General features: G+C 51.9%; 1 protein-coding gene across 3 annotated transcripts; it reads right to left on the reverse strand.

Moving 5' to 3' along the window:
- On the reverse strand, window positions 1–27,442 carry LOC133341355 (tyrosine-protein kinase receptor TYRO3-like). Of its 3 annotated transcripts, none has more exons than XM_061549907.1 (17): window positions 27,100–27,442; window positions 25,537–25,789; window positions 24,648–24,751; window positions 23,428–23,610; window positions 21,190–21,276; window positions 19,494–19,609; window positions 18,972–19,212; window positions 16,612–16,720; window positions 13,546–13,640; window positions 12,051–12,146; window positions 9,851–9,931; window positions 8,937–9,026; window positions 6,260–6,381; window positions 5,364–5,473; window positions 5,024–5,183; window positions 4,796–4,932; window positions 1–3,942 (listed from the first exon to the last, which is right to left on the reverse strand). In XM_061549907.1, the coding sequence occupies exons 1-17, from the start codon at window positions 27,167–27,169 to the stop codon at window positions 3,303–3,305; spliced, it is 2,694 nt and encodes an 897-aa protein (XP_061405891.1). In that variant the 5' UTR covers window positions 27,170–27,442; the 3' UTR covers window positions 1–3,302. The 3 variants fall into 3 exon arrangements, with proteins under 3 accessions (XP_061405891.1, XP_061405890.1, XP_061405892.1); XM_061549906.1 differs by having other exon boundaries at window positions 8,937–9,029; XM_061549908.1 differs by lacking the exon at window positions 27,100–27,442 and having other exon boundaries at window positions 8,937–9,029; window positions 23,428–23,606; window positions 25,537–25,685.
- Between the last annotated feature and the right edge of the window lie 80 nt (window positions 27,443–27,522).

Consider the following 27,522-nt stretch of genomic DNA (forward strand, 5'->3'; position numbering starts at 1 on the left):
TATGCAGGTGGACATGCTGGCACGCAGTTTGGCGAGCAGGTGCATGAGTGGGTAGGCAGCCAGAGATACTGGATACCGCTTACTCGCTCTCTCACACAACTCGGGTTGCCACCTGTCCTCGATGTCCCAGCATTGCATCGTCCTCTTGTTGAGGCAGCGGCTGTCGTAGGACATCTATACGAAGTCTTCTTAGGACATTAAAAGTCCCGGCTTTAGTCGGTTGCGTAATAATTTCTATTTTTTTTTCAATTTCATTTATTAGGTATAACCCTGTGAGCCATTCGGCTCTTGAATCGGGTGCAACCGCAACAAACAAAAACATGAACAAGAAACATCTTAAAGTGACTACAAACAGAACAATCCAGGAAAAAAACAGCAACATCTTCCAGAAAAAGCACCGTATATCAACGCTGTGTGCAAAAATCCCAGAGGGAAACATTCACAATTCCACCACGCCACACAAAGCGTTCGCGTCGAGCTCTCTGCTCTCGCGACGGTAAAATAGCGAGGACGTTCTTCCCACGATTGACATGTCCCGGTTATTGTGAAGTGGCAAGTCTCACACTCACAGCCCGTACCCTCCCCCAGCGCTTGATGGCCTCCTGCTGCTGCTGCTTGGGCTTGTCCAGAGCCACAGACCGGAGTCAAACTCGGGCGACAGAGCCACGGTGGGCCATGGGTGGAAAAAACCCCGATTTTTCCAGCGGCAGGCATCGGGTTTTTTCTTTAATACAATTAAACCCGATTTCGGGCAATTAAAACCTGGTTTAATGAATACGAAACTCTGATCCAAGGCTTAGGCTGCTTCCTCGTCGGTGCTGCTATCGTACTCGGGGGCCGTCGGGCACGGGGTAGTCGTAGAATTCGGCGGGCAGGTTGGTCGTGATGAACACGAGGAGCTTCTCCACAATCGTGGGCGCCAGTGAGTTCCTTCGCTTGGAATGGATGAAGCCCATCGTTGAGAAGTTGGCGAAGTGCGGTTCTGCAATTAGAACCAATTAAACCGGATTTCTCCCAATCTCATATGATCGGGTTTAATATAACAAGACAATTAAACCCGATTGTAAAAAAAACCCCGACTGTGCCACCCTTGCGGTGGGCGAAGCAGAAAGTGTACACGAGCAAGCCACGTGGGAGACGTGGTGTGTGCATCACCATGGCGAGAGGAGGAGTGGAACCGGCCCAACTGGACTGGTTTTATAGCGACGCTCGACATTTAAATTGTTTTTATTATTTTTTGTGTTCAATTTAAATTTCATGGCTTTGGCCACGGTTTTATACAAATACGTACCCGCGGCATTTCTGAAAGGCGGCTTTCACGACAATATTCGACCGCCGCAGATTTCGACTCACCCAACTCTACCGCTCCGGCACCCGCAGATTGGAACTCCTCGTGGCACGCGCAACACTTCTAGACACGCATTGTGGTGTTCACGCGCATTGTGTTGACGGGCATTGTGTTGACGTGCATTGTGTTGACGCGCATTGTGTTGACGTGCATTGTGTTGAAGGGCATTGTGTTGACTCCTTGACTCGTGGGTGGGGAACATACGAGAGTGAGACAAGACCCATCCCTTCCTGTATTTATCAATCACTGCCAGCACATTAGCCGCACTAATCGGGCACTGGAGAGGAACATGTTTTGACCTGGCAAACGCACTCTTTGTAATTGTATCACGCCCAAACACTGTTGTGATTGGGCGCAATTCCCGATCCACACATACGGAGACATCACGGCGATAACGCTCAGCGGTCATCCGGCTTGACCACCTGAATGTGAGATTGTAGTTGTTGCTCTGCAACTTCCATCAGCAGCCGCACGCAAGAAGTAGAAGACCGTTGTCATCACAGCACAGGCCTCTCTCACTGACAGAAGCGACCGAGATGTGTGTTGATGTTGTCGCCAGTCACAGACCCAATTGACTCGCGCAAGCTCGTTTTATAAGATGCGTTCCTTGCAGTTGCGCATTCAAAACACAGGCTGGCCGCTCAGTGGCGTAACGTGGTTTAGCAATGGGGGGGGGGGGGGGGATTGGCACAAGGCATAGAAATGGGGGGGGGGGGGGCATTACAATTTTCACGTAGCCCGGCGCCTGGGGCTCTCCGGCCCGTGGGCTCCCGGTGCAGTTGCACCACCTGCACACTTGCACCGCCTGCACACTTGCACCGCCTGCACACTTGATGGCTACGCCACTGTGGGCGCTCAGAATGTGACCCGCAGCAGGACGAGAAGAGACTCGCGTTGCCTCGAACTGACCTTTCAGCGATTGTCCAGTGCGGCCTCCATTCCTTAATATCTTAATACATCACACCTCTGATTTATCACGACTGTCTACGTACATACATCACCAGACTCATCAGCTTGCGACTCCAATGAAATGTCTAAGCGAATGAGCTGTTAAACTAAAAGTCCACGAAAGATTCGAGTTTGCGCTTTATGCCCATCCCGGCATAAAGCAGACTTCGTTTGTAAGCCACAACGCTGAATGTTTGTGTCCTACAGACTAAAAGGGCCCATTCTCACTGTGAACGGACCTGCCGTATAAATGATGCCCTGGCGTACAACCTCTTCCATGACTGAAATGATATTATCATACAACCAACAGAGAGCAGCACACACTGCACTACAGCACCCCCCCCCCCCCACGTCCAACAAACGGGGTGAATCTTTTTTTCGAAACTGCAGTTTTTAAAAATCGTAATGTTTCACCGCCCCCATCTGTGAATAAGTCGTAACATTTATTAGCCTGTTGAGGCTGAACGCCGCTCACAGGCAGCAACGTACCTTGTAGAAGGGTCAAAAGGTGACCGTGCCATGCAGGGGGAAGGGTATCGGGCGTAATGTCACTCGTGCAATGCAGAGGATTGTTATAAAAAAAAAACATTCACTCTGACGCCGCACCTCCCAAGTCACGCTCGAACTCTGCGGTCCATCCGCTGCATTGTGGCGAGATGTTAACTCCCTCGCCTGGTACACGGGAGGTCGTGGGTTCGATCCTGACCCTGACGCCGTGGTCGCGTGGATTTTTCTCTGGTTCCACCAGTTTTTCCCCCCTGTTTTTTCCCCCCAGTTTTTTCCCCTCCCTAAATGCATTTAGAAAAATGCGTTTTTGAGTACATGGCTGCTGTACATTTCTGCATGATAAGCCACTTCGTTGAGCTATCATTTGTGGCCAGGTCGCTTCTGAAAAAATAACTGTATAGCTCAGTTGACCTTACCTGGTAAAATGAAATAAAAAAAATTGCATCAAGGACCAATTAATAATTTCAGTTCCTTTTCAGTTCTGACAACATCGGGGCCATCACTGCCGCTCAGCCTCAGCCTCTGTCAACAGAGGGGGGATTGTGGGAGAGGGGGGCGGCTTCCCCTCCAGTAGGGAGCTCCTTTCGGAGGAGCCGGCCGTCACTACGCCCTCCGCCCCCCGAGATTCTGGCGCCCGCATTGGCACCACCGCCGCCACCGCGGGCGCTGGCAGATCAGCGAGCCGTGCCGCCGCGATCCACTCGGCCGTCGCCACCGGCGCAGGCGGCCCAACGTGCTCGTTCAGCCGCGCCGGCTTGGGCGGAGGAACCGAGGAGGCGGCGGCGGCGGTGGCGGCCTTGGCGGGAAGCGAGTCTCCGTAGTCATTGCCCCTTTTGTCGACGGCAGCGGCGGCAGCGTCGTCGTCGTCTGCGCGATCGTCTTTGCCGCTGGCGCCGCTGCAGTAGATGCCGACGGCGGCCCCGCAGCCGCTGTCACCGCCGCCGTCGCCGTCGTCCCTGCTGTCACCGCCGCTGGGCTGCGGGGCGTCGTGGTGGGACGGCACGTTGCCGTACAGGACGTCCTCGCGACGCGACAGGGGCGGCAGGTCGGCCAGCAACTCCTCGAGCCGCTCGCGCAGCACGGGGAACGTGGGGCGGCAGCCGGCCTTCATGCTCCAGCAGTCGCTCATGATGGCGAACCTGCACCGGTAGGTCGAGGATAAAGGTGCGGCCCCGAAATTGCTCGCCGCGCGCGACTGCTGGCTGACGGGCTTCCACTTGCGGGAAGGTCTTGAGAACGAACTCTAGAGGGTACGCGGACCGCACTTCCACGCCGACTACACGTTTTCGAAAAGAGGCGAGAGTGCTCACACTTCACCCCACCACACGCAACCTCGACTAACCGTGGTGTACCCGCTTAGACAGAGGTGGCGGAATCCGAGAAACTTTTCCATTTCTACCTGTCTGTCGCTCTGGGATATTGAACCGTTTGGCCTACGGATTGCAAGTTCGGTGTGCTGCTAAACATTACACCGTAATTACACACAATTAACTATCGATTGTGGAAGGAGGTTGGATGGGAGCGGTGGGGGGGGCAGTGGTGGTAAATTACAAAATGTTATAAGAAAGGGAAGGGAAGAGGAAACAAAAAGAGGGACGATCCTAGACTCTGGGCAAAGGAAGTGAAGCGCACGGCTGAGGATGTTGTTTTGAATACGCAACCGCATGGAACGCGTGTCGTAAAACGCGTGGCGTGAGTCAAATGGGTTGGTGAGAGGCAACGCACAAATCTCAGTCACTTCTGTCAGTGAAAGATGCCCGTTCTTCTTCAATCGTATTGGCGGCGTCTGTCGCTGTGATGTCTCCTTCGTAGCCAACCGTGCTAAGCGGAGGTGCGGCGGACGTACCAACAAACTAAACACCAACAGCAGTCGAAAAGAAACGGCTTTTAAACCCTCGATGATTTCAACGTGCACAGCTGCAGTGGCTTCCTACTACCGGAGTGCTGTTCATTGACGCAGCGTGTGGTGGCGGAGGGGGGGGTGGCACTCACAGCTCGTCCAGGCAGTCCGGCGGCTGCTTGAGCCGCTTCCCGGTCACCAGGAAGTCGAACATCTCGTGGTTCGCCACGCCGGGGTACGGCGCCTGTCCCCTCGTCACGATCTCCCACATGGTCACGCCAAACGCCCACTGTCGCAAAACGACGAGACGACGGCGATTAGAGAACCGAGGCGGTTTGGCGGCCGGCGCGTCCCGTTACCGCCCTCACCGCGTCGCTCACCACGTCGCTCTTGGCCGTGTAGAGGCGGTCGGCCATGCACTCGGGCGCGAGCCACTTGACGGGCATGCGGGAGATCTGGCCCTGGCGGTAGTAGTCGCCGCTGTAGATCTTCTTGGTGAGGCCGAAGTCGGCGACGCACACGGTCAGGTCTTCGTGTAGCCTGCGGGGAGGGCAGGGGAGTTGGGGTGGACGGGGCAGTGGCCGAGACCGGCGGTGCTCGGCATGAAGCGACAAACTCTGTATAAGTATTTTTTTTCCCTTTTTTACGAAACTGTTTGCCGATGCACGATATGGCCACGATGGCCGGCGAAGTGAAGTTGTGCGCCGGGCCTGGACTCACATGCAGTTCCGGGCGGCCAGGTCTCGGTGGACGAAGTTGTTGGCGGAGAGGTACTCCATCCCTCGTGAGATGTCCACCATGAACTGCAGCAGGGTCTGCAGAGGCATGTACTGTTCCGCACACGCATGCACGCACACGGGCACACAAAGGCAAATATCACCCACATAGCCTATAGCGAGACTGTTGGGGCGAGTTGCTGGTAGCGAGCACCTGTTAAGTTTAGGGTGGGTGGCCAGCAACACGTCCGGCCGCCTTTGTTTCCCCAATGCTGATGTTTACACATCGTAGAAGGGACTCAGTTTATGGCTGAGAACAACCTAGGGAGGCCTTGCACCGATTCAAACATTCGTCACTGATGTTGGCTGTGAGCGGGATTCGAACTCGGGTCGTCGGAGTTTGTAGCACAGCAGTGCGCTAACCACTACACGCAAATCCACCAAGTGTTCGCGCACACGCATGATCTCTCAGTCCATTGCCATGGCCAATATGATTTCCACACGGACATATTCATTATCATCAAATATCCCTTCAGGTGATCTCTGGTCCACACACAAGTGACGAGTGGGAATTTAGCCAAATAAAGTGCAGAACCAAATGTAATGTTTTTTGTGTGTGTGTGTAGTCATTGGTGACCGGGCTGAGATGCCATCGACTCACTACACTCGGCAACCCCCGTCATCTATGTACGTTGAACTTCTTTCGCACCGTACGTAGCCCACCGCGCTTTAATCACGTGCACCTGCCTCGATTCGAACCCAGGACCCTCAGTGGTGGCAGCTCGGCACTTCGACCTCCGAGCCGGCTGGCCACCACACAATTGTTTTTGTAAATATTTTTATATTTTTTAATTACATTTTTGTTTTTTAATCAATTGCGGCTTTTAACGGCGGCGTTACCACGGGCGTGCGTGTGAAGCGCGCGCGCTTGAGGAAGCTGTGCAGGTCCCCGTGTCTCATGAAGGGCAGCACGGCCATGGGACGGGGCAGCCGCTGGTCGGGGCACACCTCCAGGCAGACGCCTGCGAGGGGTGGGGGGGGCACGGGGGGTGAGAAAATACGCTCGCGATGAATGAGACCCACAAAGTTGTTGAAAATGCTCTGCGAGTTTGCCGGTTCAAAACGCTTGATTTTGCAGCATTTGTTTTTCCACACAGAGGTGTGGGAGGGGGGGGGGGGATTAGGTCGGTACCGTTTCCTAGGCAACAAGATGTCAAGCTGCACCTATACAAGCCTTGTATGTATCTTTTTTGTCTATTCAAAACGGTAAAATAATAGAATGCGTTAGATGGCAGGGGAGTTTCAAGGCTCGGGAATGAGAGACCGCGATAGAGAGGTTCATAGAGGTCCATGAAAGAGCTATAGGGGAGGGACGGGAAGGTGTAGAGGGGTGAGGGGGGGGAAGAGAACGGGCAATGGAGAAGAGGGCGAGACTTCAACAGATGCACGTGCATCTCTGCGCGTGCCCATTTGGATGCAGTGTACGAGCGTTGTCGTTGCGTGCGTTGCGCACGTCGCGCGGGTCACGCGACCCCGGCTCGCGCACAAACGTATCAAGATGAGGATTGCGTGAGGACGGCTCTCCTTTCTGCCGCCCTTCGTAAAAGAAATCGTTGCTGTGGGTCGACCCCCAGCCCATCATCCCTCCCTCTAGGGTCGTTTAAGCGAGTTACCATTCTGTGGACATTTTCTCCAGTGGTTGTCCTATGGAGAGACTCTGCCTCCTCCGCCATAAGTTAGTGGAATTCCAAATCTTTTAACTTGAAAGCCTTAAAAAGGAAAGAATGCATAAAAAAAAAAACCGGCGCGGCTAAAAAAAAAAGTCTTACAGCGGAATTTTTTCTTTTGTAACTCAAAATCTCTGAGCACACAGTGGAGGTGAGCCCGAGTGCGAAGATCACACTCGCTGATTTCCACACATTGTCCGACGCATTTCATTCCAGGAACCGGTTGGAAGGGAAGGGTCACCCCAACGATCTGCCCTGCCCCCTGGGTGTAGATGCTATCATTAAAACCCGTTTTCTAATAATTGGCAACATACCTCACCCGTTAGCCTTGGGGCACAGCCCGCACGAGCTCCTGCTTCTCATTTTAAAAAAAAAAACATGCTGAGGCCTGTCGCCGCGCCTCACTCGCGCGTTGTTCGGGCTTGCGCCCGCTCCCCCATCGTCATTTTATTTCTTGCACGTCACCTCCCGCGCGGCGACGTGCCGTCTCCGCCGAGGGGCGACCGGAGCAAAGGAAGGAAGGGGGGCCTCGGAGATAATTTACTCACTCGGCGGGGAGGAGGAGGAGACTGCGGGCTGAACGCGGTGTTCAAAAACAACACGAGCATCGACGCCGGTGTGGGAAAAAAATGATAAACTGGCCCCCGGTGGTAGCCCGATGGAAGGTTGCCGAGTTCACATCCGAGTTAGGGGTTGATTCAGCCCATCGGCCCTCTTTCGGGGTTGATGATGCAGCCGCCACTCTGTGGCGGGAGTTCACGGCGGTTGTCACGTGGACAGATTCAACCCCCATTGATGAATGAGGACTTCTCCACCGCTGGCTCAGGGCTGCCAACAGGAGATAACCGCCGACTGAATGCTCATTTGAGCAGGAAGTCGCTGCGTTGCACCTTCAACTGTGCTCGAGACGCCTACAGTAACCCAGCAGTGTGGAGGCAGCAGTGAGAGTTGGTGGATCATCGCACACACAGCTGTTGTGAAACTCCCTTCCACCCCGTGGAGCGTGTGCGTCCAGGAGGTGCCATACCCTGGCTCGCCAGGAGAAGGCAAGGGGACCAATCACTGTGGGGATAGAGTGTTGCCCCCTCTCACGTATGTGGGGTTTTTCTCCAGGTGCTCCGGTTTCCTCCCGCACGTATAAACATCGTTGATTGGCAGAAAACATCTCAAGGCAAGAACCCAATGTGGCGGGACACTGCTGAAAAGAGTGGGTTGTAAGTCTAAGTGTGGCATTCCTGGATAAGTAATTAATTATCATGCTTATAAATTATTATTAATGATTGTGCAATAAATTTCAGATCACGTACGAATAGCTTGAATGTAATACTAAGTTAATGAAAATAATATAATTAAAGTAATAATAATTTCATTATTAATCATTTTGATTATCAAAATATAATGGTATATTTTTGTTACTTAAATAGATGCGTATCAACAATTTATTTCAGTAATAATATAATTAATAACGTACTTTTTTTAATGAACTATTATTATTTGCCCCATTGTCCGTGCAGTGGTTACAAGACAGAGTACATTGGAAGTGTGGACGATCAACAGGTTGTCTCCTCTAACGGCAGTGACTCTCTCTGTAGTGAGCAAAATCGTTTGGGGCGGTGGGGGGGGTGGGCGGGTCCATTTAGAGAGAGGTGAAGAGAGAGAGAGAGAAATAGGGGGGGGGACGAGGGGGGCGGGGTTCAGGTGTGCGATTAACTTTTTTGTCCGATGTTAATCGTACAAGAGGATATCAAGGTAAAGATCGCGTAACGATGGCTCTAAAGCCGGGAGGAAAACCATCAGGCAGGCCGAGGGAAATCTTTCCAATGGAGCTTCGCTCGCCGCCCTCAACTCACCGAGGAGGCGGATGACGTTGGGATGGTCGAAGTCCTTCATCGCCAGCACTTCATTCAGGAACGACTCGATGTCACTTGAAGTGCAAACCTCTACTGCAAGCAGAGGAATAAGATTTCATGAAGCTGTCGCACGCACCCACCCACCCACCCGCTCATTAACGCACGCACTTTCACTCGCCCACTCACGCACACATTCGCTCGCTCGCTCACGCACTCATTCCCTCGCTAACTCATTCACTCACTCGCTCATGCACTCATTCCCTCGCTCAGAGCACACTCAACTACAATCACTCTCACTAAACACACATTCAGTCGCACGCTCGCTAACTCTTTTGCTCGCTCACACGTTCTCTCACGTGCGGCCTTGCTCACTCGCTCACCTTAATCACACGTAACTCGCATCACGCTCGCTCACCCTCTCATTCGCTCACGTACTCCCTCACCAGGGACAGACTGTCTATCTCCGTGACTTTTAAATGTCTTCGGAAGTTAACTGCTTTCTGATGAAAGACGGTTGGCTGAAGAGTTGGGATCTTCTAATCCAGATTTTAACAAAAGCTCCAGGACAATCTTTCTGAGCTGGGGTCGTTTGGCAGCCTTAGCTCTGAGCGACCGCCGCCTGGAAGCACAGTGCCTCCACCATTTCCACTCTAGACCAAACCCAGATGTATATCTGTCAGTCAGCCTAGAAGCTCTGTTATCAAAACCGTTCAGTCGTACAGTAAACCGTTGTGAACGAAACACCACATCTCTCACAGTTCAAATCAATTGCCGGCACCGGAACACGGATGGCCGAATCCCGGGAATGGCCCCGGGGTCAAATCTCGGGGTCAACCCAACGTCGGGGTCAAAGCCGCAGCAGGTGGCAACCCTCTGACTGCTCGGCAACCATCTGGGAGTCGTTCCGTGTTCACCTTTCATGGTTTTGACGGCGACTTCAACCTTGGTGCCGTCGTCCTTCTTGAGCCGCCCTTCGAGCACGCAGCCGAACTCGCCTGGGCACACGGGGTCGCCGGCGACGGCACGTCACAGAAATTATCGCGACGTTACGGCGCACGGACACAACGGCAGAGCGGGTCGCCCTGTTTTGCTTTGGAGCAATGGGCGGGGAAACATTGGGCTTGGCCGACGGCCAAAAATTGACTCTTTACTTGATACAGCAATTGTGATGTGACTGTTCCACCTGAAGACGGAAGCTTGTGTTGCCTCCGAAACGTCGTGATTTATTATTTTATTTCTATTATTAATATTATTTAGATATATATTTTACCTACGTGACTTAACCGAAAAAAAACCTAAGAGTAAAAATTGGACTCTCAAAATACCTATGGTGGTCACACGTTAGCAGGCTAACCTGGGTCCCTGTTGTCACTGCAACAGCCCCCACCCCCCCTCCCCCTTTGCGGTGGATCTGCTTCCGTCCGTCCGTTCAGCAGAAGACGATCGGCCTGACAAGGACGTCCCTCCTCCATCGCCGTCTTCTCGTCTACAACAATCTCACGGCTGCCCTCACCACCAATTCCCACCCACCCCACCCCGTTCTACATCACTCTTCAATCTGTCAATCCAATGCATTCCCTGCCTCTACTCCTCAATCCACGCAGTCCACGTGGGGCGTTCCCTCGTTATTCACGACACTTGCTACCCCGTGATTTTGGCTAGCTGCGAATTGCATCTGGAACTCTGCACGACCGCTGCATCATGAGAGAGAGAGAGCGAGAAAGAAAATAAAGTGATGACATGAAGGTCAATTCATTTATAAGCAATTATTTAAAGCTTTAATATGTATTTGTTATTTATTTTATGTTTATAACTAATTTAAATATTTTTTATCAAGTAAATTTCCACGTGTTTTATAGCGCATTTATATATTCATTTAAGCTAATTAATTAACAAGATCGGTTTTCGTGGGCCAATATCACAATCCGTGAAATTTGCTACTCACGAGCATCTCTGGAATGTATCCGTCACGAATTACGATGGCATCGCGTACAGCGTTCTGCCGTGCATCGCCAAACATCTGGAGTCAGGTCCGGAACCGTTCTTGTCTCGACCACCGCAGTCTCCTTCCCTGGCTACTTTCTTGACTCCCTCGTTGTTGTCTTGTGTCTTCACTTCTTGTTTTCTGAAGTCTCGAAACTCCCCAACATTTCCCCCTCGTCCAACCCAGTTCCGCAGTCTGAATATTTCGTCTATCTACTTTGCTCACGACTCCCAACCTCGCCATGCCCACCTCCGATTAACACGGTTATCCTACGTACGGTGCGAGAGAAGTGCAACATACGTACGCACGAGGGTATTGGGGGCACGCTCATGGCCAGGGGTTGGCAACCATAACAACAAGGGACATTTTTTTCGAATTTAGGGGCCGTCCATAAATGACGTCACGCGATTTTGGACGATTTTTGACCCCCCCCCCCCCTTCGTCACACGGCGTCACAAAAAGTCAGACCCCCCCCCCCTCAAATATGACGTCACAAAACTCGGCTCCCCCTCCCCAAAATAAAATATGCTTCAAATCGCTTTACTGTTGAAGACATTTATTAAAAAGTCTATTTAATTAAGCAGAACGTGTTGTCTATATTTATTTTGATGTGACGTCACATTTCTCAAACCCCGCCCGCTCCTCACACATCGTCACAAATGTCTGACCCCCTAGGTGCGTGACGTCATTAATGGACGGCCCCTTAGTAAAAAAAAAACCTCAATATTTGAAGAGCCGCCAATGCGCGTAAAGACGAGACCGGCGGTCCACGATTAATCACGTGACGGAGCGGTTCATAAAGAGCGGCGGGTTGCCGACCCCTGGCCCGTGGCTCACGCGAGGTTCCCCGCCAGAGGTCGCAAACGGGTTTTGATTCCTTACCCGTACCCGTACCCGGCCGCACCACTGTCGCAAATGGGTACCCGGCCGGTACGGGTACCTGTTCCCTACCCCTACCCTACCCGAAATGAGTGACAAACGGTTACTCACCAGTGACTCACGGCCTACCCGTACCCGGCCGCACCAGGGTCGTAAACGGGTACCCGTACCCGGCCGGGTACGGGTAGCCGGGTATCGGGTAGGGTACGGGTATCGGGTACCCGGTTGCGACCTCTGCTCCCCGCCCGTACCTTCTCCCAGCACGCTGCCCAGGTGGAGGCAGGGCCTCTTGAGCAGCACGCCACTCAGCTTCTGAGACAGCGCTTTGCTCAGCCCGCATCGCTCCACTGCAGGCACAACGACAAAGATCGAGTTGTAGTCTCCACAGCCTGTTGGGCCACTCACAGATATACGCAAATGTAAAGATCTTTGTATATCTTTGACAGACTTTTGGACTAAATGCTGTTAGCACCTATGAAGGCCGGTACAGCACACGCGGGGGTGGGTGGCAATGATGACACACCGCACTAAGGAATCATTTGAGGCTGAGTCGACCTAGGGGAGACCAAGTATTGGGTTCAGATAATCGTCATTGGTGTTGGCCGTGAGCGGGAATGGAACCCGGGTCGCCGGGCTAACCACTACACTGCCGCTCACTACGACAAGGAATACACACACACAGGCATCAGTGAGCTCACAAGCTCGGCTTGCTCATCGTAACTGGAAGGACTGGACAGACCAGGGCATTTGTTGTTGTGCCAGGTAAAGCAACTTGGCAAGCTGCAAATTTGTGTCATTAAAATTCCATTGCGTGGGAGGGGGGGAGTTTAAAAACCCCAAAAACCTCCCCACTGCACCGGGGTTCCTTCCTCAAAACATTTTTTTTACTCATCCGCCAACAAAATAATCATCACGGTCGGATTCATTGCGCATGTCCTCATTGCAACACACCGTAACCCCCCCGCTTGGGGAAAAGGAAACGGTCCTCCACGGCTGGTTTGCGAGCCACCTCGCAATGGCATCTATCGTGGCTGGCACGGCACGGGGCGGTGAGAGCAAGCGAGCGGACACCTTGGTGGGGAACGTTTGACCCCCACGGGGCGCCTTGCCAGATCGGCACTTCATTCGGTAAAGCTGTTGCTGTGGGGCGTGGGAGGTGGGGTGGGGGCACCATAGCAGGGATTTACTGCTGAACTTGGGTGGGTCGGGGGGGTGGGGCAAAGGGGCATTTGGTAGAGCAGACAAAGATCCCCCCCGGATAACCTTTAACAGACTTTTTTTTCCGCCTGAGGACGACCGCTTGTGTTGCGATCGAAACGTCGTGATATATTATTTTTTATTTTATTTTTCTACCCACGTGACTTTACCGACAGAACCAAAGAGGATGGATTCCTGCAGTCACGAAAGCTTCAAATCAAGACTTTAACAGACTGTCGGGGCAAGTGCTGTTAGCGAGTAACACCGATGAAGGCCGGCACTGTGGCACACGAGGGGGCGGGCGGCCAGCACCACCACGCCTGGCCACCTTTGTCTCCCGAGTGGCGATGTTTACACACTGCACCAGGTACTCATTTGATGTTGAGTCGACCTAGGGGAGGCCCAGTACAAGTTCAAATAATCGTTACTGGTGTTGGCCGTGAGCGGGAATCCAGATCTGAAGTGCAGCGCACTAACCGCTACACCACAAATAAACACAAACACACACATGCGCACATACATACGTACACACGCGCAATGCGCACGTACGTGTAAGCTCGGGGTTGTCGCGCCGATATCTCCGAATCTCCGGGATCTCTATGAGCGGCTCCCCCCGGTCCGCAGCTGCGGGGCCGAGCTCCGACCTGCACCCACGACACGGACAGCACCAATGTATTTGTGTGGCGAGTGAAGCGCTGCACTGGACTTGAGGACTCACTCATTTTACCAACGGCTATTGCGTAGTTCATTGTTATTGGCCACACAACAATTGGAAGTCCTCAAATTATGCATGGTGGTGAGATGTTAACTACCTCGCCTGGTATACAGGAGGTCGTAGGTTCGATCCCGACCCTGACACCTATATATTTTGAGTTTGCACGTTCCTCCCATGGTCGCGTGGATTTCTCTCCGGGTCCTCCAGTTTTTCCCTCCACATTTACAAACGTGCGTTTAGAGTATTTGGCTGCTATACATTTCCACGTGATGATACGCCACTTCGTTCAACTATCATTTGTGGCCAGGTCACTTCTGAAAAAGAGCTATAAAGCTCAGTGGGCTTTACTTGGTAAAATAAAAAATGTTTAGTTTATACAGCCTCAGGTGGTACCGACAAGTGAGAAATCTAGACTGGCATGGTGAGGCTGGCATGGTGAGGGTGTGATGGTGAGGCTGGCACGGTGAGGGTGGCACGGTGAGGGTGGCACGGTGAGGCTGGCACGGTGAGGTTGGCACGGTGAGGGTGGCACGGTGAGGGTGGCACGGTGAGTGTGGCACGGTGAGGGTGGCACGGTGAGAGTGGCACGGTGAGGGTGGCATGGTGAGGGTGGCATGGTGAGAGTGGCATGGTGAGGGTGGCATGGTGAGGGTGGCATGGTGAGGATGGAATGGTGAGGTTGGAATGGTTCCGGTGCAAGTAATGAAATAAGGCCCTCTGTCTAATTCTCTCTCTTCGTAACCCAGCACCCATAAACTTTCCAACAATAATAATGAAACAAACATTGACTCTTACGCAAGTTAATTTAGTGCATGCATCGTGAGCTTAAGGATCAATATGAATCGATGGATCGATGTCTTGTTCCACGTGTACGTAGAGAGCAGCTAAAAGATCTGTTTCATGCGTTTAATACTCATCAGCAATTACAATTCTCAAAGTGCCTGATGATGGTGGTGGTGTCTCATTGGCGTGGACAAGTGCAGTGGCGTCGCGTGTTTAGAAGCATGACCTGTGGCGCATGGGATGAAATGGGGATCCCACCCCTTGTCCAATCACCCCTCTCTCTTTGTAGCCCAGAACCTGAAACCCTCTAACCCATTTGACTGTAATTTTTTTTTGCTCCGATTTCTATTGACTTCATTGCTGTAATTATTTTTAAAAAATTGTTTTTGCCATCGTGGTGACCCAGGTCACTTATGCCAATGGGACTCATCCTCCTCTCTCATCCAGTCAAACAAACAAACAAACTTGAATATAGTAAAATGGTTTTTACCATTTTACTATATCTTGCTACTGGCAAAGGAGGTCTCATAAACAAACTTGAACTTGACCCGTAGGTACAGGTGCAGTTGCACGGCCTGCACACTCAATGGCTACAGCCAGCCGAACAAATGGGGGAATTAATTTACGAGTGCCTGGTCCTGTATAGTAGTGTATACCACCAAGATTCATTCAGAAACAAACATTAGGATGGAAAAAAGGTTCCATAGAAACAACCATTCATTAAAATAATCATTTGGTGGGGAGGGGGGGGGGCTTATTTGACCATATTTCACCATGCTGGTCACTGCAGGTTCATGAAGCGGAGTGACCGGTTCAGATGTCACTCGTCACTGACTGATGCTTAGCTGTGGCCGGGAATCGAGCCCAGGTCTCCGGGGTTCATAGTGCAGCGTGGTCAGTATCACCTTCTCAGCATCACCTGTGCGTGACATTGTCCCACCCCAGCCCACTTTACTTTACCATTGTCTTCTAACTTAGCCACGAGTTTGCGCAAATGCAGACGAACCGGTTCGGCACGCTTACGAGTAAAGTGCGACAAGTGATATCTCCAGCATGGCCGTGATGTCGTCACCCCCTGAAAGTCATTTATCAAAACTAAACGAACTCTGCACCTGCGGCTTAGCATTCCTACCGTGCTTATCTCAATTCACATTCGATCAATTCCATTTTCAGTTTTAAGCCAGTTTATGCATCTATTATACTTTATAAGGGTTTATTTGATATTGAATGCCTATTGGCATTCAATATCAAATTATTCTTTCCCCCCCCCCCCTTCTTTTAATCACAATTTTTGTACCTCCATCATGTTTCCTGACCGCGAAAAAGTGGTGTTTTTTATCATCAGGGCTGCTGGCATTAAACCAAATTAAGTACAAAATCCAAATGTAGCAGAAACTCTCAAATCACTACACTTGGGAGGCTGGTTTAATCATGGGCAATCGTTCTCGAAATGTCCCATATTTCTTAGGGCCACGGTGGCGAGACGTTAACTACCTCGCCTAGTATACAGGAGGTCGTGGGTTCGATCCCGAACCTGATGCCTTTATATTTGAAGTTTGCGTGTTCTCCCTTTGATCGTGTGGATTTTTCTCCGGGTCCTCCGGTTTTTTACCCTCCACATTTAGAATCAACGTGCATTTAAAGTATTTGGCTGCTATCCATTTCCACGTTGTAAGCCACTTTGTTGAGCTATCATTTGTGGCCAGGTCGCTTCTGAAAAAGAGCTGTTATAGCTCAGTGGGCCTTACTTGGTAAAATACAAATAGTTTAGTTCAATAGTTTTTAGTTCATATGTCTCGTGACCCCCCATTAATTGACCCCTAAATAATGTTCCCTTTGTATGTTCATTTCTGTTTAAAATAAACCTTAAAAAATATTACGTTTTAGAGAATTAATGGGGGGGGGGGTCACATAACACATGGACTATCCTGTACAATGCAATCTCCAACTCTAAGTCAGTCAGTCAGTCGGCCTCTCTGTTCTCTTTCTCCACCTGCTCCGAGAGAAATGCCATTGCACCAACACGTTATGCTGCTCTGTATTTGTCCCTCCGTTATGAAGCAGTGCTCGTGAAAAATGTCGTGGATCGGATAGAGACGCAGTGGGCGAACTCAAACCTAAACTGTTGCTTCTTCTTCCTCCACAAGACCACAACCACCACAGCTCCGAGGATTGCCAGGGCAGCCGCCACGCCGAGCAGCCACGGGACGAACTCAGGGAGGGTGGCTGTTGAGGGGAGGGGGTGCGGGGGAGACACCAGGTCGAGTGGGAGAGTTACGTGCACGTGATTGACACACCCGAGACAGCTTTCCTTAGAGCCTAGTCTCACATGATGTTGGACCAAATGACGCCATGTGAGACTAGGCTCTAAGGAATGCTGTCTCGGGTGTGGACCAATCAACTTCAAGGACAGTGCATATCATTATCCTTCTCTTTAAGCCGAGGGGGATCCCCTAATGGCAGCTGTCCCTGTGCGGCACAATGCGACGTAACACCGAGCTGCAAGTGGCCATGAGTCTGCCAGTGGAGAGCAATGTTGCCATGTTGTTACCCAATTCAGTAATTTGAGAGAATTATGGCAAATGTGGGCAAGACATGGGCACACACCCAGTGTTTTGTTTTTTCAAGAAAATCGTCACACGGATAATCGAGAGCTATCTGCAGGGGTTTGACACTTTATTTAATTTCATTCCTTTTAATTATTAAAATATTTCTCTTGGAAAATCCCTTGAGACGAAACATCTCGCTTGCAAGGTTACCCAGGGTGTCAACTGACACGCTCATAGCAAGCACGCAACTTTGCATATGAAGGCGAGTTCGCTAAAGATTACCATCAATAATACCTAACATTTCAATCGGCCTTATAACGCAATGCGGACAAAAAAAAGACATTTATGATGATTGATTGTTATTTTTAACGTAAAACTATGGTTTAACACGTAGCCTTTCGCGACCAATATTCATAATGCACGTTTTTGGGTTAGATCGCATAAGTAGAAATGTGTCGTAACCCTCCACCACCCGACACAGCCAGTAAGGTTTGTCACGTAAACAACGCGACAATTAGGTACTACTACAGCCCACCGGTGTGTTGGAGAGGAAATCCACAACATTTACAATTTGAATACTGACGGTTCGATGGTAGTTACAACCAGCATCATCGGGCGATTTGCCAGTAGAGTGAAGCCATCCACCTGCTTCTGGTCTTAAACAGAGCAGCAGGGGGGGGAGGGTTATTGTAATTATATAATAGATTAGTAATCATGTTGTTACCAAACATTTTTTTAAATCATAAAAATATGATTTTAAAAGCAAATAAAGAATTCTAGACGAAGTTTATTGAGGACTGGGGAGCCATGTTTGAGATGCATCGGTCATGGGGGGTGGGGGGGGGGGGGTTGGGGGGTTGGAGGGTTGGCTATACTTCACCACACAGGTGAGTGTGAGTTGGTGAAGGGGGCACGTTTTGTCTTGCCTCTGGCCGAGCACCTGTTATGCACGGGGAGCGGTGGCGCAGTGGTTAGCACACTGCGCTCCGAGCCCGGCCACCCGAGTTCAATTCCCGCTCGTGACCAATCCCAGTGATGATGATCTCAATCAGTATTGGACCTCCCCTAGGCCGACACAGCCTCACATTAGTTCCTGGCGCAGTGTGTAAGCATCGCTTCTGGGAATACAAAGGCGTGCGGTCGGGTGTGGTGCTAACGGCACTTTCCCCAAAAAGTATGGTAAGGCTATACGGGTGATCTTTGTCTTTGCATGGGTGCCCCTTCTGAGGTCTACGATGATCTCAAGTCTCTTCTCCTCGACAAGGGCAGTGCCCCAAGCAGAAAGAAAACTAAACTACTCTATTTTTATTTTTCCCAAGTAAGATCCACTGAGCAATTTAGATATTTTTCAGGAAGCGACTTGGCTATCACAAACGATAGCTCAAGGAAGTGGCTTATCACGTGGAAATGTATAACAGCCACATAATCGAAACGCATGTTTCTAAATGTGGATGGAAAAACTGGAGGCCCGGGAGAAATATCCACGTGACCACGGGGAGAGAGACATGGAAACTCCGAATGTACAGGCGTCAGGATCGGGATCGAACCCACAACATCCGGCATACGGGGCGAGGGAGTTAACATCTAGCGACCAAGCCAATGGATGAATCACAAACCAACAACGCAAAGTCATCGCCTGCTCAACCGAGCACCGAGGCAGTGCTCAGCTCCTGTCTGCGATCCCTGAGCCGGTGGTGGAAACTCCGCACCCCCATGGCGGCGGCGAGCCTCTCCATCGGACGACAACCGTTGCGCTTTCTCCACAAAAAGGTAGACACCAAATTTTTCTAAACCAACCGCGGAGGGACAATGGGCCGAGTCAACCCCCCCCCTCACCACGCCCCCCCCCCCCTGCCACAACCAGGATTTGAATTCCACCGACGAAGGACAAGAGGAGGACGGGAAGCGGTGAACGAAGGAGGACCCACCGGCTTGTTTGCGCGTGCGCAGCCTGACCCACGGAGACCATGGCGACGCGCCGACCTGGTTGTGGCAGGCGATGCGGGCCCGGTAATCCGTGCCGGGCTCCAAGCCGCCCAGGGGGGCCCCGTACGAGGGATCATCGGGGACCCCTGCCACCTCCTGCATCCCCGTGTCGTCGTCCGGGGCCCAGCCGCTGGCTTCCGTGTCGTTGTCGGCGTCCGCCCACTGGCCGTCGTCTCTCGCGACCTGCAAGGTGGCAACGTGTCCGTCAGGCTCAACCGGGACACGTGGCCGGCTGGCAAGCCCCGTGTGCTTTTACATAGTCATGCCTGCAGCATAGCGACAGGCGCTTACATACAACACGAAAGAGCGTGTCATTTGTGCAGTTCAGCGATCCGCTCATGTTTAACATATCCGGGCTTCACAGTCGCTCGTCAACAGCCCTTGCCCCGTCAGCCTGCATAGGCTAACGGGGGGGGGGGGGGGGATGACCTTTGTGGTTGAGTGTAATTAAGCGAGGGTCGCACCTGTACCCGGCACCCGAGTAGCGGAGAGAATCCGTCAAAGCTGGGGTTCCACGAGAGCCAAGCGTCGCGCGTGCTCACGGTCACCAGCCGGGGCAGCCCGGGAGCCTCCGGCAGAACTGTGGGTGGGAGGTGGGGGGAGCGGGAAGGGGGGGGGGCAGCAGCAGCAGCACCAAGAGCATCGCACTCCACTATCTCAGCACCACTTCACAGACGCGTCACCCACACTCGGATATGACTCCGCGCATCCACCGGGCACGAACTCGGGAAGTCGAACTCAGGTGGCTGGGGTTCGTAGCGCAATTCATGAACCGACGTGCCACCATTCAGTGGCGTACACAGGTCGGGGGCGGAGAGGGGGGGGGGGCTGCGATGGGGGGCAAACGTGCCCCCCCCCCCCCTCTTGAAATCCAGGAAATTGGAATTTTCCTGGATTTCAATGTAGGGCCCCTATTTTAAAAAATTGACTGACATTTCAAGATCGCCATATCCGCTCCCGGGGGAGTTTATAATTTCGCCACTACCGCCACTTCCACAGTAAGGAAGCACACACTGACACTCATCGACAGTGATTAACACAAAATTTAGTTTTCAAATAAATGATACCGTTGCCTGAGGACAGAGCGATGGCACAGTGGTTGGTGGATTACACCATGAACCCGGTTACACCCGAGTTTGAATCCTGCCTTTGGCTACCATGCACATATCACGTGACTCCCTGGAACACTCTTGCAAACGGGCCATTCCATCTCCCGGGATCGTCTGCAGGTGATCATTTTAGCAACAACAAAAACACCAGTTTTTGTTGTTGTTGTGGTTATTATATTATTTTATTATGTTTTATTTTTATTATTTTATTATTTCCCTTCTACGTGACTTTACCGAAAGAACCAAGAAGAAAGAAACACCAGTGGCAAATGATACCTGAACTGGTCCTGGTTCCCTCTCCAATAAAACCGCATTAACCAGCCGGGTGAAGTATGGTGAAACAACCCCCTCCCCCCCATGACGCACGTAACATTGGGAGGCCTTCATCCAGCAGTGGATTGACAAAGGGCCATGAGCCGTAGCGTTGCGTGCAGCGCCAAAACGAATTGAAAAGGCGGTCGTGTTTTATTGCGAAATCTGAGATCTGTCTTGCCGAGCAATCGGAATTGCGACAGAGCCACGTCCACCCACACACAGCGACACGCGAGACGCCTCACTGGAACTTTTTGACCACGCGCACACAAACCTACACCCCCATAGCCCACCGCGTCAGGTTTGCGAGTGAGCACCGTTTAAGATTGGCCGAGTTGATATAGTGGTGGGCCAGGCCAGATTCAGATTCAAAAAACAATTCACCACTGGTGATGCACATGGATTGGAATCAAACCGAGGCTATGCGAGGTGCTCGCGCGATGAGGTTCCTTTATCATTTACACACAAAGTGTTGCATTTGACCCCGCTCCTCCCCAGGAGAAGCTACAGCAAGGTCAGTCCTAGGGTCGCCACCAGTCCCAAGTGTGACCCGGACAGTCCGGGAATTGGCATCTGCGTTCTGGTGGCTAGGAACTGATTTCTACCCAGATCTGGTACCGGCGTTGCTGCGTTGGACTCAATTCCAGCGCACTGCACAGTTTTGATAATGGACCCAGCGCTGACTGAGGAATACGTTCGGGTTCGGTCTACAGTGGGAGAGGTGTCAGCGCGCCCTCACCCTTCACGTTGATCCGCGCCTCCCTCGAGACGCTGGTGCCCCTGGAGTTGGCCGCGTGGCACGAGTAACTCGTCGTCTCTGAAATTCCTGAAAATCGAGTCGCATCATCATCATCATCACCACGTGCATTCAACGCGTACGGGAACGCCACGGCCCACGGGCCAAACGTGGCCCAGCTACTTCGTTTTATACGAGCCCCGTAGCGACATGTGGCCCCACCACTTCAAAGGTCACCCTTGCAAAAGGAGCAACGGTGTGTCATGCGTCTCGGTGGGTTTATTTCATCCGCTGGTGAAGCAAAGTGCGAGCGCAATCGAACTGGCAAGCGTCGTGGCTGTACTAATCGGGTATACTGGAAGGGAATATTGTCGACCGGGCAACACCGTGTCTTAATAACCATCGCGCTCGGTCACGTGTTGTCTCAAGAACCGGAGTTCTGACGGCAAGGCCAGTGCGCGGGCATCGCTTCAGTGCGGTGAATGTGAAGCCAGGACGATTTTCTCGCGTTATCATCGCGCACAGCCGAGTGGTGTGCGATCATGCGCGTCCTCCCGCTGTCGTTATTCGAAAGTCCCTTTCCTCGGTGGGCTCACGCAGAGACAACGTGCTTTTGGGATGCGGTCGCGTTCCCAAAGATTGCCACGAGAGAGAATCGCTCTGGGTTAACTGCGCGGCCACTCCTGAAGCCGCTTGAACACCGGGCTCGGCGATGCGATAACCGTGGCGGAAACAAAAAGCGAAGCGTTGCAAAGAAAGAACACGGAAGGAACGCTTTGTGAGAGTTTCCTTGTTGGAGGTGACGCCGTGTGTGAGACGCCGGCTGAGATTGACTCAGAAAACAAACAAAAGGCGCCCAGTTGAAGCGAGGGAGGAAGTTCACGAACCGAGACGTTTCACTGAATGCACAATACTTTTACCCGTCGACGCGCCGATCAAGTCAGATCTCGGAAACTGAGCAGATTCGAGTCTGGACGGTGACCGCCACCCAGCGCGAATCAGGGTGGTTAGAGGCCAATGCTGCTGCGGGGGCTACGTTGTCACCAGAAGCCTTTGCAGAAACAAATAATCGGTGTGTGTCTGTGTGCGTATTTTCTGTATCGTGGCTCTCAATACTCATCTATGCTCCCCACACCTTCACAAAATACGCACTGACTGGCGTGGTGAAGTATGGATCGTATAACCACCGCGACATGCGGAGGTCCTTATCCAGCAGCGGATTGGCAAAAAAGGGCCATACATGTACACGTGAACTCGTGTATTCACCAATGAGTGCGTCCATGCAACACGATGCAGTCGTCACCATCAAAGCTTAATAGGAATTGGACGCTGCTATGAATGTCTACGTGATAAGCCACTTCATTGAGCTATCATTTGCGATCGCCAGGTCGCTCCTAAAAAGAGATACATTTCTCAGTGGGACCTGAACTGGTGAAAGGAATAAGTTATAGTTTTCTGAAGCAGGGATGGTGTTGGGGGGGGGGGGAGCGCAAATGCCCTCTCGAGGGCCTCTCTTGAGCTTCCTCTCGTGCAGCCGCTGAGATGCCACGGGGCCTGCCACCAGAGCGCCTGTGCCTTGTAGCCAACAAGGCACAGGGGCTTGACCCGTACCGCTGGGGGTGGCAAACGCCACAAGTAGGCACCACAAGCAGAGAGCTATGCGTACACACTCTCTGGATTATGTTTGCTAGTTACAGCCTTGTTCCCTGGATGCGTCACATCAGTTGTTAACCCCTCCGGAATGCTCCGACCTTGCCGTCGTAAATGTTTGCCATCTAGAGATAAAACGATTCTCGAAAATAATTGATAGCGTTTGCCACTCTGGGTGGTAACCGAATCGTCATTTGTGGCCAAATGTCTCAAGGACCATCGTAACCCTCAACAGACCGGTGGTGGCTGTGCACGGGGCCTGTGATACAGCACTGTGGAGGTAGCGAGGGTTTGGCGGATCACACAAAACATTGTGAAACTCCCTTCCTGTTGGGCGTCGAGGTGCCATGCCCCCCCCCCCCCCCCTGCTTGCCAGAGGAAGGTGGCACAGCGAGTGCGGATTCATCTGTTTCTGTATCATCTGTATGGGATCGAGCGTTGCCCCTCTCCCACGCATATAAACACTCATCGTTCATCGTCCACAAGCGCCTCCATACGGATGGACCTCCGTGACTGCGAGTTGCGCGATGCAGTCGCACGAGTGACGCAGAATATAAAACGACGAAAAAAAAAAACGAAACTCAAACGCACCAGACACGTGCAGTTCGGAGGGAGAGGACCCATTGTTGTCTGGCTGCTGAGGCTGGACATCTGCGCTGCTGAACCACTTGATCAACACGGGCTCAGGAGGTCCCAGTGCAGTGCAGCGCAGCGTGAAGGGCTCGCCCCGGCTGACGTTCAGAGACCGAGGCTCCCCTGTGATGGTCGGCCTGCCTGGCACGGTCAGGGAACGGAAGGGATTTCAATCATAGTAATCATTAAATAAATGTACGTTGTTAATATTTCACCTGGAGAATCCATTGAGATGGAACATCTCTTCTGTAAAGAGTGTCCAGGGTTTTCATGAGGTCACTACCCCCGGTAGAATGGTCACACAGTGGGCGTTTGTCCAGATAGGTTATAGCGGGCATTGCCCAAAATGTCACTTGTTTTATATATTTGCATTTAGGGCCACTGTGTTATTGATGAATGTGTTGATATTAGTTGTTGTTATGTGTGCCTGTGCATCACTGCCAATGCAGGATCACAAGTAAACAAACATATTTTGAATATAAACCGGAGTTAGGCTCCTAAACACTCGGCCCAAATGAAGTCGCAATGCATACCAGTACAATCATTATTAATAATGCCGTTTATTTATCCCGGAATGTGTCACTGATACTCGAGACTCATTTTTGTCATGCTTTATGAGTGCATATGTGACCGCATTCATGCACTCGTTTTGTCTTTCATCCGGTATGAGGATGGCTTTATAAGTCGTGAAGATCATCCAACAAAACTGTCTGAGGAATTTGTGTTGTTATTAGGGACCTCCCCTGGGAAGCAATATTTATACAAGGGTTTTTGCCCAAAATGTTGTGACACTAATCTAGAGCAAACATGACTATTTTAGAAATCGTCATGTTATCAGACAGCTAAACCCCGTCGGGTTCCGTACCACGGATTAAAACGCATCCATCTTAAAACTTAACTATTTTTTATTTTACCAGGTAAAATCCCGCTGAGCTACACAGCTATTTTTCAGAAGCAACTTGGCGACAAACGAAAAGCTTAACGAAGTGGCTTATCACGTGGAAATGTTTCGCAACCAAATACCCTAAACGCACCTTTCCAAATGTGGCGGGAAATACCGGAGCACCCGTAGAAAATTCCACGTGACCACGGAGAGAACATAAAAACTCCAAATACACAGCAGGCGTCAGGGTTGAAATCGAACCCACGGCCTCCTGTATACCAGGCGAGGTAATTACCTTCCACCTGGATCCATCCCTCCTTGGACCGAACCACGACTCCCCCGGCTAAGGTGACCTGACAGGAGTAAGGGCCGACGTCTCCTTGCTGCACGCGGTGGATACTGCAACAACACACGCGGCAGACAGCCAATCAGCAGCAACGTCACCGCCACCATTGTGACGTGTCGGCCCGTCATCAACTGTGAATTCATCATCGTAACTATCGTCATCAATTCACCGTCATCGATTCTCAATCCATCATCATCATCATCATAACCAACATCACCATCAATCCATCATCAACTTTCAAATGCATCAGCTCGACTTGTAATGCACAAATGACAACATATCTCAGCAGGCACGATTAAAACACATTCCTGCGGAGGGAGCTGGTAGGAACGTTGGGTTGCTCGGTCAATGGCCAGGGTCAACGACGGCGTGGTGTGTTCCGCAAATATGCCCGACTGTGAGGGCGGGCACAAGCCGGCGTGAGAAGGTTAAACGTTGAGTTTGACGTGGAATCGCTGGACCACAACGATGGGCAGCTGAGAGCAAGGATCACCACGCCGGGACCGCCAATAAAGAGGACTAAGTTTGTCGAGAAGAGGGGAAGATCAGTTTTGACGATGAACATCTCAAGGCGCGCGGCAAAGTGCAGCGCCCCCGTAGTGCGTCGTCACTTGACGGGAACTCGGTAGTAGCTCTATGAAACCTCCTTTTGCGGGGCCATTGCTCTCCTAGTGTTCTGCATGGAGCACTTCATCTCGCGACACTGACGCCGGTGCCACAATTGGAATGAATTGGGAACAACGACCGACCGTATTAATGTTTCACCGCTCCCCCCCGATAGATTTGAAAACACCGCACGGATTGGAAGAGGAGGAGGAGTGAGGGGGGGGGGTCGTACGTGAGCGTGCTGCGGTGAACAAATGCGGTGCCGCCGTGCTTGGACAGGGCGAGCTCCGCGATGGAGTGATGTGTGCCAGCCCCCGCCGAGCCGGTGCCACCCGAGGAGTCGGCGTCGTGGCCCAGAGGGGCCCCGTCCCGAAGCCAATCGAGGACCGGTCCCAGGCTCGCGCTGTCCGCCTCGCAGGAGAGCGACAGTTCGCCTCCCACTGAGGCCGTGGCGTTCTGTGGGCTCTGCGTGAACACGAGGCCATCTGCACGCGGCGACAGCGTTGGCGTTACGAGGCAGGCGACCGTGTGTGTTTGTTTGTGAAAAGGAGCTTTGTACGTGTTAAACAAGCCCACGTGTACTCTTTTTTCGGTAAAGTCACGTAGGTAAAAATAATATTAAAAGATACATAATAAAAATAATAGAAGAAATACTAGAAATAAAGTAATAATAATTATTATTCATTATTCTATTATTTCTCCTAATATTGTTATTATTTATATTTTATTATTTATTTTTTAGCTACGTTCCTTTACCGAAAAAACCTAAGAGTATGAATCCTTGCAGTCACGAAAGCTTCAAATCTAGAAAGCCTACGTGTCAAAGAACATTATGGTTCATTGGATTCCTCCAGTATAAATAAATATTATGATTGTGATTCTGACCAGAGTTCGATTCCGTCCCACGGGCTAACATCAGAGGTGAGTATCTGAACCGCTCCGGGGCCTCCCCCTAAGTCGACTCAGCATGAAATGAGTACCTGCTGCGGTGTGTAAAACAACAGCACCGGACAGCGAAGGGCGGCCGGGCGGGGTGTTGGCCACCCACCCCATCGTGTGCCGTGTCGGCTTAAATAGGTGATGCTCGCTAGCAGCACATGCCCCAACAGTCTGTTGACGGCTAGATGGGGGATGCCAGTGTGTGTGTGTGTGCGAGACGGCTCGTCAAGGACGCCGCTGGGCAGAAGGAGAAGACAGTCGCCATCCAAAAGCAGCGGAGCCGAGTAAGCGACGCTCACAACAACGAGCCGAGCGCCGGGCGACTAAAACGCAGCGAGTTAGCAGAGTGAGGAGCACAGGTGGTGCATCTGTCTTGTCAGCCATCTCGGTCAGTCAACCCATGGCACCTGGGTCTGTTCCGTGACCTGCCACCAGCGAGCCTTCGACACTTCTTCACGTGGCCTCAAGGTGCACCTATCCTGGCACAAGCGCCGTGGCAACGTCACAACCACTTAGTGGTGAACGGCGGTTGTCGTATTTTGTGTCTGTGAACGCGACTGTGAATCCATCTTCGAACGCGTTGGTGATTCCGTGTGTGAATGCGTCTGTGAGTCTGTAAATCTGTCTGCGAATTTGTCTGTGAATCCATCTGCGAACGCGTCTGTGAATCCGTGTGTGAATGCGTCCGCGAGTGTGAATGCGAGTACATGCGCATGTGCGGTGTCTTTGCCGCGCCGGCCTTCTTATTACGTGCTCGAGAACAGGACTTTGCCCCAGAGGTCTCTTACGGCTATACGGGGGCGATCACTGTCTTTGTGCGTGTGTGTGTGAGAGAGAGAACGCGTGCGTGTCTGACCTGCGTGCACCAAGCGCATGCAGATCACCAACGAGAACGCGCTCAGGGCGCGTCGTACATCGCGACGCATCTCCTCCTCTTCCCGGCGACGCGGATGTCCGAACGCAAATTCCTTCTCATCACCGAAGCGCCGAACAACAGCGAGAGGAAGCACGGCAAGCGACTCGTGGCTCCTCCGCTTTCCTCGAATCAACTTCTGGAGGCCGCTTGACTGGTGGACACCGAGGCAATCTGTGCAGAGTAGTAATCTCTATCCGCCGCGCTTGCGCAGCAACACGCGGACGTCGAGTAAATAAGAAACGCGCTGCGACTCAAAGCGAGCCTCTGAGCGACAGCCCTTCAAAAACTAATCCTCCTCCTACCCTACCACGAACCCACCCCCGTCCTGACCCCCCCCCCCATGCGTCTGACGCGTCTGGCTAA

The sequence above is a fragment of the Lethenteron reissneri genome, chromosome 11 (genome assembly GCF_015708825.2).
Source record: "Lethenteron reissneri isolate LAM-NWPU_2019-01 chromosome 11, ASM1570882v1, whole genome shotgun sequence".
In the NCBI taxonomy this organism is placed as follows: Eukaryota; Metazoa; Chordata; class Hyperoartia; order Petromyzontiformes; family Petromyzontidae; genus Lethenteron; species Lethenteron reissneri.